Source organism: Nyctibius grandis, chromosome 8 (genome assembly GCF_013368605.1).
Source record: "Nyctibius grandis isolate bNycGra1 chromosome 8, bNycGra1.pri, whole genome shotgun sequence".
Classification (NCBI taxonomy): domain Eukaryota; kingdom Metazoa; phylum Chordata; class Aves; order Nyctibiiformes; family Nyctibiidae; genus Nyctibius; species Nyctibius grandis.
Window position 1 is genome coordinate 19,198,400 of NC_090665.1, and position 17,190 is coordinate 19,215,589.

Genomic DNA, 17,190 nt, shown 5'->3' on the forward strand with positions numbered 1-17,190 from the left:
TGTAGAGTTCAGGAGTGCCAGAGAAGAGGGGAGTTCCGGATTGCATTCCCTGTCTGGTAGGCTGACTCTGCAGGGAAAAAGTAGCACCGAGGCCCTCAAAAGCCTTTACACCTTCTGGCTATTTAGCCCCATCAGTCAGCAACAGCAACGTTCTCATTGTAAAGTAATGTAGTGGCATATTTGCTCCCAGAGAGATAATGTAGCTCATAGCAAGTATTGTGGCTGGGTTGATTCCTCAAGAGTCATTGCTCTGCCACTGAAGGAGATATTCAGGTCAGCTCCCATCACGTACCACCTCTAGTGATTGAGTGTTGCAGTACATAAATGGCTTTCATTAGATAAGCTTTCTCCTGCTGCACTGTGCACTGTGGTAGTTATTTTAGACTGTAGACATGGTGAAAATGAAAAGTTTGATCAATTTATTATTACTGAAAATAAATTTAAAAATCGAGCCAGATTCACTAGTTCCCTGGTTTTCCTTGCCCTGCTATAAGACTAACTTCACCTGCACAAATTATTCTTTATAGGTGATGCAAGGCAAACAGCCAGGTAAGTGAAGCCATGTACTGCTTCTTTGGCTATAAAATAATAATTCCTTTTTCCCCCTTTCTCAGCGCTGTTTTACATTTATGGATCGTGGATTTGTGTTCAAGATGGTCAACAATTATGTAAGCATGTTTGGAACAGGAGATAGCAAGGTATAGTTTTGACTTTGTTTGTTTTTGTTTTTCCCAAAGTGACTCGCTAGCAGGGTATTTTTATACTGAAACTATTTATGATCTATTCCATGGCTTCACCATGCTCAGAACTCAAGTCAGTGAAAACATTTACTGTAAATATGTGTTAAAACCTCTTGGTTTTGAGCCATCTATCCCCTTTTCTGGGAGTAAGTAGCCGTGTCCAAACAACTGCTCACTGAGCCCTGCGAGAGCAGACTCTGCAAAGACTGCTCAGACCAAAGCATGCAGAAGACAGACCTCTCAGAAATTCTTTGAATTTAAGCTTTGATTCTTTGGAGAGTGCACTTCTGGTTTGGTCTATAAATAGCAGCAGCATTTGGCAGTAATTTTCTTTGAGGAGATTAAAGTAAGAGCATATGAACAAGTTACCGTTGTGTAAACTCAAGTGAGACTGTAACATCTCAGTTACTTTGAATGAATGGTATGCTCTTACCTCATTGGTGATGCAAGAAAGCTAATCTGCTCCAAATTAGTTTGTGCTTGCTATGAGGAAAATTCCCTGCAGCCTGAATTTCTTCAGTAATACCTATAATAGTCTGTGATATAGTTTGAACAATAAATTTCAAACGGCAAGAGGTCCCCAAATTATACAGCTTGACTCCTTTACTCTTCAGCCATCAGGATGAGTCAGAGGCTTTTTCTCCTCCATGACTGGGTTTCTGAGCTGTCATACCAGAGTATGTAAGATGACAGATAACAGAATGTAAAGATACACACTTTGAATGACTCATCTTTCCCAAAAAATCTTACAAAACTTTTGTCCATTAATTTTTTATAATTCTTTAGTGTTTATCTGGGCATTTTTAGGTAATCAGCAAGATTGCTCCAGGTCTGTTTTGCTTTTTACTAAAACCAACTTCAAGCTGCAGTCGTGTCTTTCACCTAATCTCTGGAACAGACGTAGAATGGAGTCTCTCAGTATTAACGTCATAGCCTGAAGTCTGTGATTCTGAAAATAACATTATGCAATCTGAAAATTGTTTCCACATTTCAAACTTCCCTAAATACATTCAACCACAGAAACAGATGTTTAATTGAAAAAGCCAGTCAATGGCCACTGGAAAAGCCTGAGATTAGTCAGTGTGCAGAGCAGACCTCCACCTCCCTGGCAGTAAGCGTGTGCGCGCTGCCAGCCACCCAGCATCCCTCCAGAGCCATCCGCCAACATGCGTGGAAGCAGAAGCACTGCTGAGCTGAGACACATGTACCGCTGGAACAGGCTTTGTGGCACTTGAAAGCAATAGCCACAGAATAAAATCAGAGATTTCTGACCTCAAGGGGAGAGGGGCATTGCATTGTTTTCATTTTCAGTCAGATGCTTAAGGAAGAGTCGGTTGTTTAAACACGCTGCAGGATTTCTTTCTGTGTGTCTTTTCCTTCTTCAACTGGATTGTTTATATATCAAAAAGATGAAACTGCAGTCTGACCTCTCCAGAAAATTTAAGTGTATATTGCTGCTTGAATAAATAGTTTCTGGGTATATCAGTCTATAACGTTGCAGTTTGAATTTATTCGAAAGTTGAAACACCTCATTAGAATTTAGTTCATTGTTGTGTTCTCTAAAAATGTCACAGTTCCTCTTGGGAAACACATTTCAGGTGTTTGCATGTCCAGCTGTGTTCCTGATGAGGTACTACAGGGCAGTAAAATATTTCAGGGAAAAATTCCCCACCATCCACTACTCAGGCTCTGAAAAAGTGCATTTTCCAGGTATCCAAGCCTGACGGTGGCAGCAGAAATGTTACAATTTAATTTTAGGGACTGAAGACTTAAACACAGGGCAAATAAAAGACCTTTACAAGTACTTTTTAATGCTAGGGCAAGTGTTTGACCTAGATGGATGCAGTGTCATATTGGTAGTCCTGAATGACTACTTCCTGCCACTGAGAGCAGTGAGCTGAGAAGATGGAAATAAAAATTGATTACTGGATGTCATGTATTATCTTTATATCTCAGTGGCACATCATTATAGTGGGAATGATAAATTCTTGAGGTAGTTGCAAGGCTTCACAAAAGATCATGGATGGCTTCTTGCAAGGGAAATTTAATGAAATAATACCAAAATTATCTAATACCCAAATTTCTTCAGAGCTGAAACTCACTGGCATCAATAGAGGAAGTTTTCACCACTATCAATAAGTTTTGGATCTCGCCTGTGTGGCTGAAACTTTGTATTTGGTTGACCAAAAAAAAGAAAGGGGAAAAAAAAAAGGAAAAAAAAGAGAAGACAGATATAATAATTATGACGGTACCAAATTTATGGGAACTGGAGAAGATACTTCACTATGATTATGTGCTATAGTATATACCATCAGAAGTCCCAGTGTGGCTTTAAATACACCTCAAATATTTAGCTTGGATTGAGCTTATGTTTATCAGTACATCTTCAAAGAAAAATCAGAGTTGGGAAATCCAAAAAGCTTGTTTGACTGTGACGAGTTCATTTGATAACAGAGATGAAAACTACGTGTTTATTATTTGTGCAGCTTGGCTTAACAAGCCATAAGGTTTCATTGTTGGGTGTGAGTATGAATTTTGAGGTAGAGATAAATAGTAGTGCAGCTCTATTTTACCATTTTCCCTGTTTTAATGTGAACTGAGCCATTGTGTGTTGTGATTTTCAGACTTTACATCAGTTCAAATTTGACTTTCTCCAAGAAGTCTGTCACCATGAGCACTTCATCCCTCTGTGCCTGCCCATACGGTCTTCAAACATTCCTGGTAAGAACCCAGAAGGGTTTCTGTACAACAGCGAATTATCGGGAGGTTCAAAGAGCAGATAACAATTAGTTCTCTGAAGTGTCATGTCTGCACATCAGCCACAGAAGCCCCAAACAGCTTTTCAGGTGTGGTATTTAAGCAGCATGATAAAAATAGCATCATTTCAGTATGCCTGTAAATAAATGCAACTCCTGACAGCCCAGTTAGGTTGTGGGAGGTGACTCTTTTGCTGGAAGTTTTGAAGTGAATGAACTGGACTATTTGTGAGGACTAATTACTAAAGCTGCAGTAGCCTGGGGAGGTGGTGAGGTAGGGAAGGGGTTGAACAGGTACAGCAGGAAGGGGAAGAAGCTGAGGCAGTGGTAAGGGCATTGTGAAGCTCTGCTATTTGGGAACAGGCTTTCCTGCTGCTGTTGGGAGTATGACTCGTCCATGTGACAGCCCCTCCTTGGTGGGGAAGATCTGAACTGGACATGCAGCAGGAGTTTGGAAACATCCATCTCTCAGAAAATGGGCTGCTAGTACTGTTGCCTCCAGAGTATCTCTAGGGCTGTCAGGCAGGTCCCACACAATAGCCCTTTTCTCCCAAGTGCATTTACTTTCTTGGCCTCTGGCAAGCCTGAACTTTACGTGGTCACCGCATACTGCAGTGTTTTATCTGGAGCAGTGTGGCAAGAGAGGCCCATTTCAGAATCTGTTAGTAATACCTCCTTTGGCTGCTTCTCAAGGCTGGGGATACTGTGTGTAACCCATGTTTTGGAGAGAAACATGAACAGGTTTTGCCTATGCTCTGCCACAGGAGTGAGTCTACCCTGCCCATGCCCCAAAGCCAGCAGCCACTGTGCATTCCATCTTGTGCATTGAAATCTGTTATTTTCCACCTAACTTTGTGGCCAGTGCCCAGTTCTGGGTGCTTTTTCTCTTGGTTTCAAAGGCGCTGGTGGGGGGTTTCAGCCCTGGGCACAATTCCCAGTTCTGACAGTTTTCCGTGGACTCTGGGGAGTTCACCTGGGATGTGGTCCTTTAAGTTGCTGAGAATGGAACGTATCTTCCAGTGGAAGGCAGAATCATCTCTCTGGGCAACACCTCTCAAACTATGGGCCCTTGTCTCCTTTTTGCTTCAGTTTTCAGCACCTAAAAGTGAGTTCAGTTCTGACGCTCATAGCTTTCTGTAACAGTAGAAGCTGTTTCATTCAAATTTGAGTCAAATTTTAAAAAAAGGTACAAAGCACATATATTTTTTACACTTAATAAGTTAAAAAATGCATTATTTTTGCCTATTTTTGTTTTATATTTATGAAAAATGAAGACCCTGTGACTCCTTCAGAATCAACACAGGAATATCGAACATCAGGTATGAACAAGATGACTGCATAAGAACTAAGTAGAATGGCGCATCAAGAGCTTTAAGATTTACTTTGACCGCTGCCACTGAACTGTGGCAAATTTAGGCAAAAATTGCTTACCATTTTCAAAAGTGGAATTAGTCTGGATGTCCGTGTTTTCGAACTCTTCTAGCTAGAATGTGGGAACAACAATTTGGACTCCGTGCTTCAAAGTGAATAGTCTTATTATGTGCAAAACATTTGAGATTCTCATATGGAAATGTGTATACAAATTGTCTTTTATTATTAAATTGTAAAAACTGCATGACTTTGAGAGATAATATTAGATTAATTAATTCTAGCAAGTGAGGGAGCAAGAATGGGGCAGTCAGATCAGGAAATCAAGGTTTAACAGTGGATTAAAGCAGTAAAAGTTATTGAAAATTTGGAAAATGGGGGGAGGGGTATGTAACCTGTAGATTAATTTGAGCATTCTTGTCCGTTCTGTTCCAAGATATTCCAGAGTACACATTGACCAATGAATTTTGCCGTAAACATTTTCTAATTGGAGTCCTGCTGCGGGAGGTTGGTTTTGCCTTGCAAGAAGACCAGGATATTAGGCACTTAGCTTTGGCTGTGCTTAAAAACTTAATGGCAAAGCATTCATTTGATGATCGATACGCAGAGCCGGTAAAGAAACTGTTTATTCTTTTTCATTTGCTTGTTCATAAGGTGGCTAAATATATATGAAACTTCCTTAGCCACTAGTATATGTTAATTAGTTTCTTCAGGACTGTGTTGTATCTTTTTTTTTTTAGGCAAAACAGGCACAAATAGCAAACCTGTACATGCCACTCTATGGAATGCTTTTGGACAATATGCCAAGGATTTACATGAAGGATATGTTCCTTTTCAATCTCAATACTTCCAATCAGGTAATTCATGTGATTTTTCAGAACACTGAAACAATCGAACTGAGATCTGACCCAGTCAATCCAGTGGGAAGAGGTCCAAGTGTATGCTGGTCACAAATTAGCTAATGAAATGCAGTTCTGAAAATGCTGATTTGTTTGCACCCGCAATGTTTAATTTGGAAGGTCTCGATTTGCAGAGCACCTGCAGGGCCCAGGGTACAGACTGTGTGTCTGGAACAGACCCAGGACACTGGCTGTCCCAGGGCTGGAAACTCAAACTTAGAGGTTTGCAGCCCCAGCCAGTCTGTCCGGTATGGCCGCCCTGGTGCTGCAGGCTGGGGGATGAGGGCCCTGTCCTCGGGCAGGTCCCTTGGCAGGTGGCTGGGAGATCTTGTTGTAAAGAACTCCCATCACCCCCAGATTCTTAGCAGGGTTACATGATGAACCCACAGGCAGTTTCACTGGTACAACAGAGGGACCGTGAACTATACCAGGAGGCAGAGGGAATGCCTGCAAGTAGCTGAAGGAGGGAAGGAGTACAGAAACATCATAAAACAGCTTTACCACTACAGAAAATGTCTGTATAAACTGCGCATGTGGAGGAGCATGTTTTTTTATTCCTTAAAAGATTAGATGTGTTATAATCATAGACCTGCTTTAAAAACTAGAAACAGATTGCTGCAGTGGTGTTGTGTCTTTCGGTCCTTCCAGCAAACGAGCCTGTTTCATCTGATCATTGCTAGCACCAGTTAATACTCCTTTCCCAGTGCTGTGCTAGTGTTTGAGAAGCGAACACAGTTAGACTTGATCTGTCCTTTACAACTTCAATTATGAAAGGGTTTCATATTGCAGGTAACTATTCGGCATATTATGGCAAGCCTTGGTCTTTTAAAGCTGTCGTGTCTAAACAACTGAAAGTAGATTTTCAAGCTCAGTGTGTAAGAAAAGCCTGTCAGGTGTGCTGTCATTGTGAAAGTTATGAGGGATATCATTTACTGCGGTTTGTTCTGCTTCTTTCGTAATACAGGGATCTAGGGATGACTTGAGCACAGCCGGAGGATTTCAGAGCCAGACAGCAATGAAACATGCAAACTCTGTGGACACGTCCTTTTCCAAAGATGTTCTGAACTCTATAGCAGGTATAAATGACAGATTGAACATGCACACAGGTAGATTTCTGTGTATCTCAATCCATCGTGCTTTCTGCTTAGTATTCATGATGGGTATCATTAACCCATTTATTATGATATGCAGGGAAACATGGTATGCGATGTTTCTCTTCCCTTTGGATGTTTTTTGGATTGATTTTTATTTCTTTCGTGAAGCTGCTCTTCTTCCACTGCTTCACTTACTCTCCTGCTTTGGAACGATGCCAGTATTCAGGCTCTCACAAATCCCTGTGCCTGAGTTCATTCTTGTAGTCTCTGCCTGACTTAAGAATAGTTCCAAGGTTTCTCCTGAAAACTCATGAAGTCTCTTGGAGACAAGTATTCTTAGTTTTTCGAGGCTTAATGGAAAGGTATAAACACAACTTACTTTGTTTACTTCCTCCAAACCCCATTTCAAAATTCAGGGATGTATAGATGCCCAGGGTTCATGGGCATCTTTCCACTGATTTTTGTGGCTTTAGGTCGGGCCTTACGGAATGCAACAGGCCATTTTAATGTCATGAATAACAGCAAACTGAATCATTTTACTTCAACTTGTTGCATGTTTTCAGTACTAAACATAGCCATCAATAGCTTTGTCATTGGAAGTTCAAAGCACTGGTGTCAATCCAGCATGTGACACATTTTAAGTTTTCCATTTTTCTTGTTAGTTTTTGTCTCCATGAATGTTTTAGTTTAGCATGTTTGCTATGACTTTCATTTACAGCCTTTTCATCAATAGCTATCTCTGCAGCAAACCATGCTGACTCCAGAGCTTCCTTAGCAAGTCTTGAATCTAACCCAAGTACCAATGAAAAAAACAGTGAGAGAACTGACACGTGTGAAAAGGTACATGTGCAAATGTTGAAAACGATTACTAGAGGTGGAAACCTATCACTATACCTAACAAGACCCTTTGCTGTCAATTCAACAGATCATGAGACCTTTGTCTTTGATTGGATCAACTCTTCGTTTTGACAAGTTGGATCAAGCTGAAACTAGAAGCCTTCTTATGTGTTTCCTTCACATTATGAAAACCATTTCAGAAGGTAAGAAAATGTGCATTCACCACCTAATTTACATTGTTATAAAATATTGTGAATGCTGAATCCAAACAAACAATAAATTAGAATAATTATTAGTATACTTTACAGGCTTTGGGTCAAGTTTAATTCCCTGTAACAGATACATAATATATTTTAATATCTCCCTTTAGATGCACTGATTTCCTACTGGTTGCGAGCACCATTCTCGGAAATAACAGACTTTTTCAGCATTTTAGAGTAAGTTCACTTTGTGGTTGGTTGATTTTATGTTAAAAGGTGACTAAAGTGACTGCTGCAAATAATTTCTCTTTGGGTTTGTCCACCTAGTGGAATAGGCTGAGATAGCTCTTGCATTTTAGATTATTTTGCCATAATCTTCCAAAGTCTTAATGAGACATTACTAATAAAATCCATATCCTCCAATATGTTGGTTATTTCCATGAACAGGAGACTAATGCTTTGGGTGTTCCTCCTAAAAGAGAGTTTCATAGTAGTTTCCCCATTTGGGGTTGAGATTCTGTTCTTCCCTTGAGAAAAGCAAAGCATTTAGCTCCCCAAAACTTCCAAACCATGAGAAAAGCCATGTAATGTAGAATAACCTGCTTTTTCACATCTCCAAGGTGGTTTGCTCAATCCAATCTATGCATGTCTGCAGAATCCATGCAGGTAGCTGTTTTCAGAATTTCCTCACCGTCTTGCAAGTGAAATGCGAGTTATTTAACTTCAACTGGTGAAGGAGCAATGCTTGTGCAGCCAAGATTTTACCTGTGACATTGCCTCCTCACCAAGCAGGAATCTTCAACCATGGAGAAAGAGAACAAGGGTGTGGAAAGTGGTGCCACATCTTGTGCATCCCTAGGCTGGGAACCGCTGCATATGCCACAGGTCTCTCTGAGGCACTAAGATTCAGCATTTTTTCATAATTAGGAAGCCATTAATAGATACAAAATGTGTTGTTTTATCTTTCAGGGTTTGTCTGCAAAATTTCAGATATCTAGGAAAACGCAATATTGTCAGGTAATTCTCTAGTTATAGACTGTATGTTACAGTGTTTAAATATTGCTGCATTACATTACGCTTAAATGAGGTGTATCTGTCAGTTTTCTCCTGAAAGCATTAGTCTGACATACTGAAGCCAATGTATGCTTCATTTTTCCTTTTATGCAAACAATGTTATCATGATGTTCTGGACATCTGAGTACATACCTGGTGTAAAAGATGAATTGCATGTGATGGTATGATAACTACTATTGCATTTATAACCCAAAATACTGGGCCATTCTCAACCATATTTCTGTGCATATGCCAAACAAAGGAACTTGAACACTGTATTTTCCGTCCATATAATGGAAAGAATAGTTTTAATGGGCATAGATAAATGTTCCACAGCAATTAAAAAAAATTCTTCTGTCTCTACCCACTCTCTGAAAAAGCATGAGATGATGTTCCAGCTGTGAAATATGAAATGCACACTTTGTTTCAGTTGATGTTTCATTTTTAATTTAATATTACTACTGTGAACTTTTCTATATGTCATACTGTAGAAAAACGAAAGGTCACCAGATGAACCAGTTCATGCTCCATGGCAGGTTTTGTCAGGCCTGTATTTATTCTTGAGAAGCATGGCAAAATCAATGTCACATTCCATAACAGATTAACAGTTATTTTCTCTTAACAGGAAAATTGCTGCTGCTTTTAAGTTTGTTCAGGCCACCCAGAATAATGGAACCCTTAAAGGTTCGAACTCCTCTGGCCAGGCATCGGGTCTGCTCTCGCAATGGTAATGACACATGGTCTTATTAACTCCTGTAAAACCACAATCTTTGTTGTCATCCTCCAGCCCCCTTACACTGTCACGGTGTTGACTAAAAAGAGGTTGACACAACATGTAACACATTTCAGAGCCCATTTCAGCATCAGAGAGGGTTAAAAGAACACACACGTACGCACACGCGTATTTTTCCTGTCATTGTCAGTTTGTCATCATTTTTTTCCACTCATAGAAGCTGTATTAGTTCTTTCATGAGCAGGATACATTTTTCTCATATTCTGAGTTAACAGAACTGATCTCCATTTCTCTTCACCCAAAGGCAGTTTTCTAAACATCAGCCAGCTATTTAAGTTGATGCTTTTTTTCAGTGCTTAGTGAGTGTTTTGTCTCCTGTGATCTCAAGAAATCACAGCACATCTGTTTGTTCTGTCCACCTCACTGACTTTCTTCTTCATCTTTGTCTCTCTGAAAAATTTTGCATCAGTTTGTTTAACTTACCCTTTGAGAAGCACTGCAGAAAATTCTAACTGGCGTGGAAACGTTCTGCGTAGGCATTGATAGTTTATTCTCTGTTTCTGTTTTTTAATGGTACCTTTCCCTTTCAGGATGCATTCTACTAGTCACGATGGCCACAAACATCACAGATCTCAAACGTTACCAATAATACGTGGCAAAAATGCACTTTCTAACCCCAAACTCTTGCAGATGATAGACAGCAGCACTGCAAGTAAGTACAAAAAATTATTCGCTTCCCTCTGGAATTCTGTGGGTTTTGGATCAGGCTCTATACAACTAAATCTGTTATCATGAGTGCCAGTGAAAGACAGCTTGAGGAGAAGAGCCTGAACATACATAGAGCTGCTGACTCTGCCTTTTTTCGTGAGACTAAGAAATCTGAGCTTAAATTTGGTCGAAGTTCATTTAGAAACAAAATAAATTACAATAACATGCCATATTTAAATAGCCTTAATGACAAGTTATTCCCCACTTCCCAGCATCTCTTACATCTATGGTTATGTACCTTGCTGTACAAGCAGATGTACACTGGCTGAAAAATTACATTTATTAGATCTAGCAATAAAAGTGACCTTTTCATGACAGAAGGTTCTTTAAATGATGAGATCGAAGTAATCTATCCCACTTTCCAGTTAGGTTTCTCTCCTCCTTTGAGGACAAACAGAAACAATGAAAGAATATATTCACATCACTGGTGCAGCTGGTAAAAGTTGACTCAAATTCCCTCCCCTTCAATCTCCTGTGAGCAGTTTTCTTCAATATACCCCTTGGGTTAAATGTACAGTTAGGACCCCATCTCTACTGTGCTGAGACTTAATGACCAGATTGCAGAATTACATCATCTTTAACTACACTCAGAAGATCGTTTGACATCTTGCTTTCTGTATGTTGCAGGCAGCTCCAATGAAACAGACATTGTACAGTATGTAGACACAGAGGCAAACATTGCTACAGAAGTTTCCCTTACAATCCTTGACCTGTTGTGTCTTTACACTCTCAATCACCAGGTATGTTTTACTGTTTCATTTTCAGCTTGAACTGGTGCCATGTGGGATATGGGGTGGAAGGAAGGCCTCAGGGAGCAGGCACACAGAAAACTTGAAGTACCTGAGACAGCAGGGTGGGGAAATAAGATACGCCAGTCCTCAGTGAAGGTATTTTATGAAGAAATTGACTCGTAGTACCCAAACTGAATAGAAGGATGTGGAAGAAGAGCATCCTGTGTATCCAGGGCTATGTACAGCCCTGCTATGTGTGAAAGTGTTGTGCATCTACTAATATGTCACAGTATCTGAGTCATGCTTATTCCACTAGATTTCAGAGGTTTTAGACAAAAGATTTCTGAACTGCTTATCATCTATATCTCTTCAAGTCAGCATGTGGATCCTCTGTGTCTTTAAACATTGCACTGTGAATATCAGCCCAGCTGACTTGCTGAAGGTCTCACAGCTGCAATACAGTAGGCAGCTCCTTTTAGATTCAGTGTCTCCTTTTTGCCACCCTGGCCCGTAAATCTAGTGTATACCATTCACAAGTAGGAGTACAGGCATAGGAGAGTGCTGTCCTTGAAAAACTGCAAGTAAAAAGTCTGCAGCAAGCTGGGAATGCCTCATCCGCAGAGATTTTACATTGAAAAAAGCATCTCCCTAAGAACACTCCAATGTAAAGTCCAGCAGATCCTTCTTCTGTTTTTTCACTTTAATAACCAGAATGTCCTGTCTTGCCTGTGAACTTTTCAGAGGCAGCTCCAGCAATCTGATTGCCAGAATGCATTGATGAAGAAAGTCTTTGACACACACATGCTCTTTTTGCAAATCAACCAGTCAGCTGCAGCTCTCAAGCATGTCTTTGCTGCCCTACGGCTGTTTGTAGGCAAGGTAACTATGGTTTTATTCTGTTAGTCTGACCTATTAATGTTACAGCAAGTGCAGCTTGAGGACAGTTGGGTACTTTGAAAGAGTTCTGAACTTCACTGTATTAATGCTTATTCCTGACAAAGATCTTCTGATTTATTGCTGATTAAAAGCAAGAAGTTGACAATATCTGAAAAATTAGTTCTGTTTTGGAAAATGAAAAATTTACTGAGAAAGTGAAACTTGTAAAGTAAATAGATAAGTAATGTCCAAGTCTGTGATATCTGGCTATGTCATTGGCTTTCATGCTTTTACCACCCATGGAAGAAAGCTTGAAACCCTAGAGGTCCATGGTCTTCATGGCAGATACCTGGGCTGCAGAATCCGGTGATGAATGATTACAGCTGTCCACAGAGGAGCTAGCAGGAGAGTATTCCATACACTTCACCAAAAGTTTTAGAAGTTTTACAGATACCTCATTTTCAAATAGAAGAGTTTTTGGACAAAAACATGCTTATGTATCAAAATTTCTTTGCTTGCATTGCACATATGTAAATGATCATGGGCAATCAGACACTTTGTGCGAACTGCAAAGGCTGCACAATTTCCAAGTCATAGACTTAGATGAGATCCTCTTAAAACTAACCAGAATGTAGTACACAAATAACAATTGCTATGGGGAAGTGAGAGTAAGCAAGGCTGGCCTGACCTCCCAGATGTTTCTATGAAACGCAACAGTGTGGATCAGTTTAAACCATGTGGCCTCCTTCTGGCTGTTATCTCAGGGGAAAGGAGGAGGAAATCATGCTTCTCCCAGTAACGTAGCTTGAGGACATGGGGGGAATATAAAGTAAACCATCCACAGACAGCTTTAAATTACATACCAGGCAGTCAGGAACGGAAGAGCTCTGTGCAATGGGGAGGACAAATAAATATCCAGGATCGCCCTTTTCATTCATCGTGTAGCTCTCAGGATTTAATTCCGTCTTCATAGTTCTGTGGGAACGGGGATCAGTTGAGGTTCTTGCAGCAGAACCTCTCGGGCAGTACTTGAGATCTGTAGCCAATACGTACATCTTCCACCTCTCCTCGGTCTGTCTTCTGTTATATTCACCCTGCTGATAAATAGTAGGTATGGTTTGGAGAGCCATCCTTCACTCTCTGTTGTCTTCTGCTGTTCAAACCCTTGACCACTGGAAGTTCACTGACTTTGCTACTCAAAGTATTTTCTTTCCCCTGAACAGCTTTTGTAGTAGTGCAGAACCCCCCCACGCTTTTCCTGGTTAGCTATTCTGCATTCCTTGCGGATAGGCTGCTCTCCTTTCATGCTTGCTGTGTGCCAGCTGCTGTCTGGAATTCCTGGAGGCCAGGTTGATTGTTGCATTGCATATGGTGTTTGTATGAAAACCTGTGTGCAGTTTTTACTTAACCTTAATTTGCACGTGGGATTATGTTTAGCCAGTAGCTAATTTTTTCACTAAACCCTGGTGTGAATGAATATGGGAGAGTTGTTTTTACTGAAAGTTTAGCAGAAAAAAGTATTGACTCAGAATAACTGCACCAAGGCCTGAGAGTAGGGCTAAACATATTCATACTTTTTTCTCAATAGTTCCCATCAGCATTCTTCCAAGGACAAGCAGATCTCTGCGGTTCACTCTGCTATGAAATCCTGAAGTGTTGTAACCACAGGTCACGTTCAACTCAGACAGAGGCATCTGCTCTTCTTTATTTTTTCATGAGAAAGAACTTTGAATTTAACAAGCAGAAATCAATAGTCAGATCCCATCTACAGGTAAGTGAAGTGCGAGATCATCAGTATTTAGCTGATGTGTATTGGTTTTTATCATTATTATTTTTATGCCTTGTAGCAAAGCAAATTTTTTTTGAGTCCTCAGACAGGCAGTTCTCTGGCAGCTTGATTTTCCTGCCAAGCCTGAAGACACTGGGCTGGTTTATCTGCTGTTCTTGGGCTCCTCGGCTCTGTTCCAGGGAAAGACAACAGCTGTGAATGTAGCCACATAGCCAATAAATAGCCAGATAAATGTCTATTCTTGATTCACATGCATTGCTTACAGCAGTGAGAACACAGCTGATGAAGGAACTAAACAGAATCTGATAGTATAGTAACAGAAATGTAAAGTCCAGTAACAACGTGCTTACACTGCAAAATATGAGCAATTAGAAACATTGGAAAGATTACTCACATTCCTTGCGTTGGTATATGTTATCTTCTTAAGAGAGGTATAAAAATGCATCTCTGCTAGTCTGGTAAATCAAGTCATACTAAAACAGGGACTAAAAACTCTTTAGAAACTTTGATTTTTTCTTTGCTAATTGCACCCTGTGTTTGCTCCCGCCCTGTACAGCTCATCAAGGCAGTGAGCCAGCTGATAGCGGATGCAGGGATTGGCGGATCTCGTTTTCAACATTCACTTGCAATTATAAATAATTTTGCTAATGGAGACAAGCAGATGAAAGTAAGAAACATTTTTTGTCAATCACTACCTCTTGCAAAAGGTCAACAATTTCAGAGCAGCGAGTGTTTCAGTAAATAAAATTGCTGGCTTTTATTAGACAGTGATTTATGCATTCATAGTGTGCCTTTTTCAGGCAGCCTGAAATTCATGAAAATTTTTATGACTCAGAAGCTTAATAATTGAAAATAATTTTTAAAACAAAAAAGATTTTTATTTGAAAATTGTATTATTTGTTATTCACTGCTTTTGTTCATTTGCCTGTTGTCAGAGAGGATATCATGCATTGTGACTAGTGAAACACAATTGCAGTTGACAATTTTTAGTCTACAAACTGTGCCTTTAGTCTGTTCAGTAAATGTGTATCAAGAACATGCACAGCAGTTGGGTTTTGTAACAGCTTGCTAACCCCCTGACAAGGGCACTTAGCTCTTAGATTAGTTACCATTGCTATTATAGTCGTTGTCTCTACTAAAGGTATCGGAAAAGGATTCCAGTTTTTAATTTTTACAATTCCTGACCAAACATTTGTCAACATGAATTTTGAATTTTATACTTTGGAGGTGTTTTTCCTTCTCTGAAGGTGACTTTAGGGTATCTCCACTGAGGCTAATAATAAAGTTAGTGTAAGCAAATTGGTAGATAATTAGCATAAGTAATTTGATGTCTTATTTAATAAGATGCAGTTAAAATTGTATTTGTTTCCAAAGGCCAGCTTTGATTTCCTAGCACTGCAGTCAGTCACACTGCTCCTGTAACACGCTCACCTCTGTGTGACATAGTGGAGGGAGCATTTAATTTTTTTTTTGGATGGTTTTACTTTTAAACAAAGGGAACGAGGGGAAAGAAGTCTGAAAATAGAAATGTGTTTCATTGCCCATCTGAAGAAGAGAAACTGCTGAGCTGAGTTAAATATGTTGAGAACAGCTGATATGAGTACCACAAGGACTCTGTTTTAATCTTGCGCAGTGTGAGAAGGCCAGGAGCCAGACTGCTGTGCTTTATTCACTGCGGTGAAACATGCTGTGAGAGTAGTTAAGCAGGACTATCCATAGTGCACGGTGCTGTTCGTCGGATGAAAGTGTACGAGAATCCAGTTCTGGATGCAGTAAGCAACAAATGTTTCTGTTTGCTGTCTTCAGCAGAGTTGCTGCACGCAGACAGTGGTACAACTGACTGACTGGGATGTCTAGTAGGTGCTGTGACACTTCAGTACAAAAACATCAAGGATTTGTGTACAATGTGTACGTACTGTGGAACTGTGACTCTGCTTCGGAGCCTACTGAATTAGGGAAGGGGAAGAAGGTCTTCCATAAGCAGGTTTAGCTCATTCAGGGGTGCTGCATGTGGCTCTTTGGATGGTTTTAGTGATGTATTGCTTATCTTTCCCAAAGAACGTTAATTTCCCAGCAGAGGTGAAGGATCTGACCAAACGCATCAGAACGGTTCTAATGGCCACAGCTCAGATGAAGGAGCACGAGAAAGACCCTGAGATGCTTGTGGATCTGCAGTACAGCCTAGCCAATTCATATGCCAGCACACCTGAATTACGTAGGACATGGCTTGAAAGTATGGCCAAGATTCACGCAAGAAACGGAGATTTATCAGAGGTAATGTAAATAAACGAGTAGGAAATCCATTTGTCTTTAGGCTGAGACGTTCTGATTAAAAGGGCTCTGAAAGACAGACAACAGTAGTGGTTTAAGAGAATCGTACAGTGTCTCTCATATACTTGAAATTAGACGAAGAGAGGTTTGAAAAACACCTAGAGTTGTGCTGTGCTCATTCTCTATTTGCCTAATTGTGACTACCCGATACGTGCTTGAGCAAGACTTGAAAATGCCTGACGGGGAAGCTGTGGTCAGTATTGCGTTAGCATCTCTGCTGCCTAACCCTAGCAGGCACAGTAGGTGTAATGTAGATGAGGTTATGGGCAGTGCATAACTTAAATAAAGGATTTTCTTCTCCCCCACTACAACATAGGAGAGGAGCTTCATTTATAACACGTTGTCCTTATCAAAAACTAAATGGGTGATGCAAAACTCCAGTGCATAACCCAGGAATATCTTATTTACTGAATAATCTTAATGGTTTTCTTGAGGAAATCTATGCTTTTACCTAAGACACCGTGAAATTAACACTCAAGAAAGATTTCATCGTTTAATCCTTTATTTCCTTAAATGATTATATTAATTTTGTATTCCCTTTTCTGCAGCAGGACTTGACAGTGATGAAAGTATGTGCTCCTTATCACATGTATGCTGTAAGTCATACCATACTTTAACGTATACATGTATCTTGCTCTATCATTACAGGCTGCTATGTGCTACATTCATATTGCCGCTCTCATTGCAGAGTACCTGAAAAGAAAGGGTAAGATCAATGTATTCAGAACCAACTATGTATCTATAAACATTATTGCTGAAAATAATGTTTGGCTGTCCTGCTTTCCTTCCTTATATATGAAGTATTCTTAAAGCTGCTTGAATTCTTCTCAGATATTTTGTTTTTAAAATATATTGTAAATGCTAGTCTTAGCACTGGAACAGTGAAAGTGTGTGTTTTGTGTAAAGAGGGTTAATTAAATGTTTAGTAAGCTAGTGCTAAAAGAGAATGCTTCACTTGTTGGTCTGTTGTTATTAAATATGCATGTATTAACACATACCAGTAGCAGTGTACTAA

The 17,190-nt window shown here is 40.0% G+C and overlaps 1 protein-coding gene across 2 annotated transcripts in view; it reads left to right on the plus strand.

Moving 5' to 3' along the window:
• The window catches only part of DOCK10 (dedicator of cytokinesis 10), a 163,806-nt gene that overhangs the window by 127,302 nt on the left and 19,314 nt on the right, over positions 1-17,190 (plus strand). For both annotated transcript variants that reach the window (XM_068407080.1, XM_068407079.1), the window contains exons 29-46: positions 615-698; positions 3,365-3,461; positions 4,771-4,815; positions 5,301-5,476; positions 5,605-5,721; positions 6,728-6,839; positions 7,576-7,697; positions 7,783-7,897; positions 8,065-8,131; positions 8,864-8,911; positions 9,573-9,674; positions 10,271-10,396; positions 11,080-11,188; positions 11,921-12,058; positions 13,644-13,826; positions 14,401-14,511; positions 15,903-16,118; positions 16,824-16,881. In XM_068407080.1, coding sequence (XP_068263181.1) covers positions 615-698; positions 3,365-3,461; positions 4,771-4,815; positions 5,301-5,476; positions 5,605-5,721; positions 6,728-6,839; positions 7,576-7,697; positions 7,783-7,897; positions 8,065-8,131; positions 8,864-8,911; positions 9,573-9,674; positions 10,271-10,396; positions 11,080-11,188; positions 11,921-12,058; positions 13,644-13,826; positions 14,401-14,511; positions 15,903-16,118; positions 16,824-16,881 — 2,026 coding nt within the window. The remainder of the gene's footprint in view (positions 1-614; positions 699-3,364; positions 3,462-4,770; positions 4,816-5,300; positions 5,477-5,604; positions 5,722-6,727; positions 6,840-7,575; positions 7,698-7,782; positions 7,898-8,064; positions 8,132-8,863; positions 8,912-9,572; positions 9,675-10,270; positions 10,397-11,079; positions 11,189-11,920; positions 12,059-13,643; positions 13,827-14,400; positions 14,512-15,902; positions 16,119-16,823; positions 16,882-17,190) is intronic.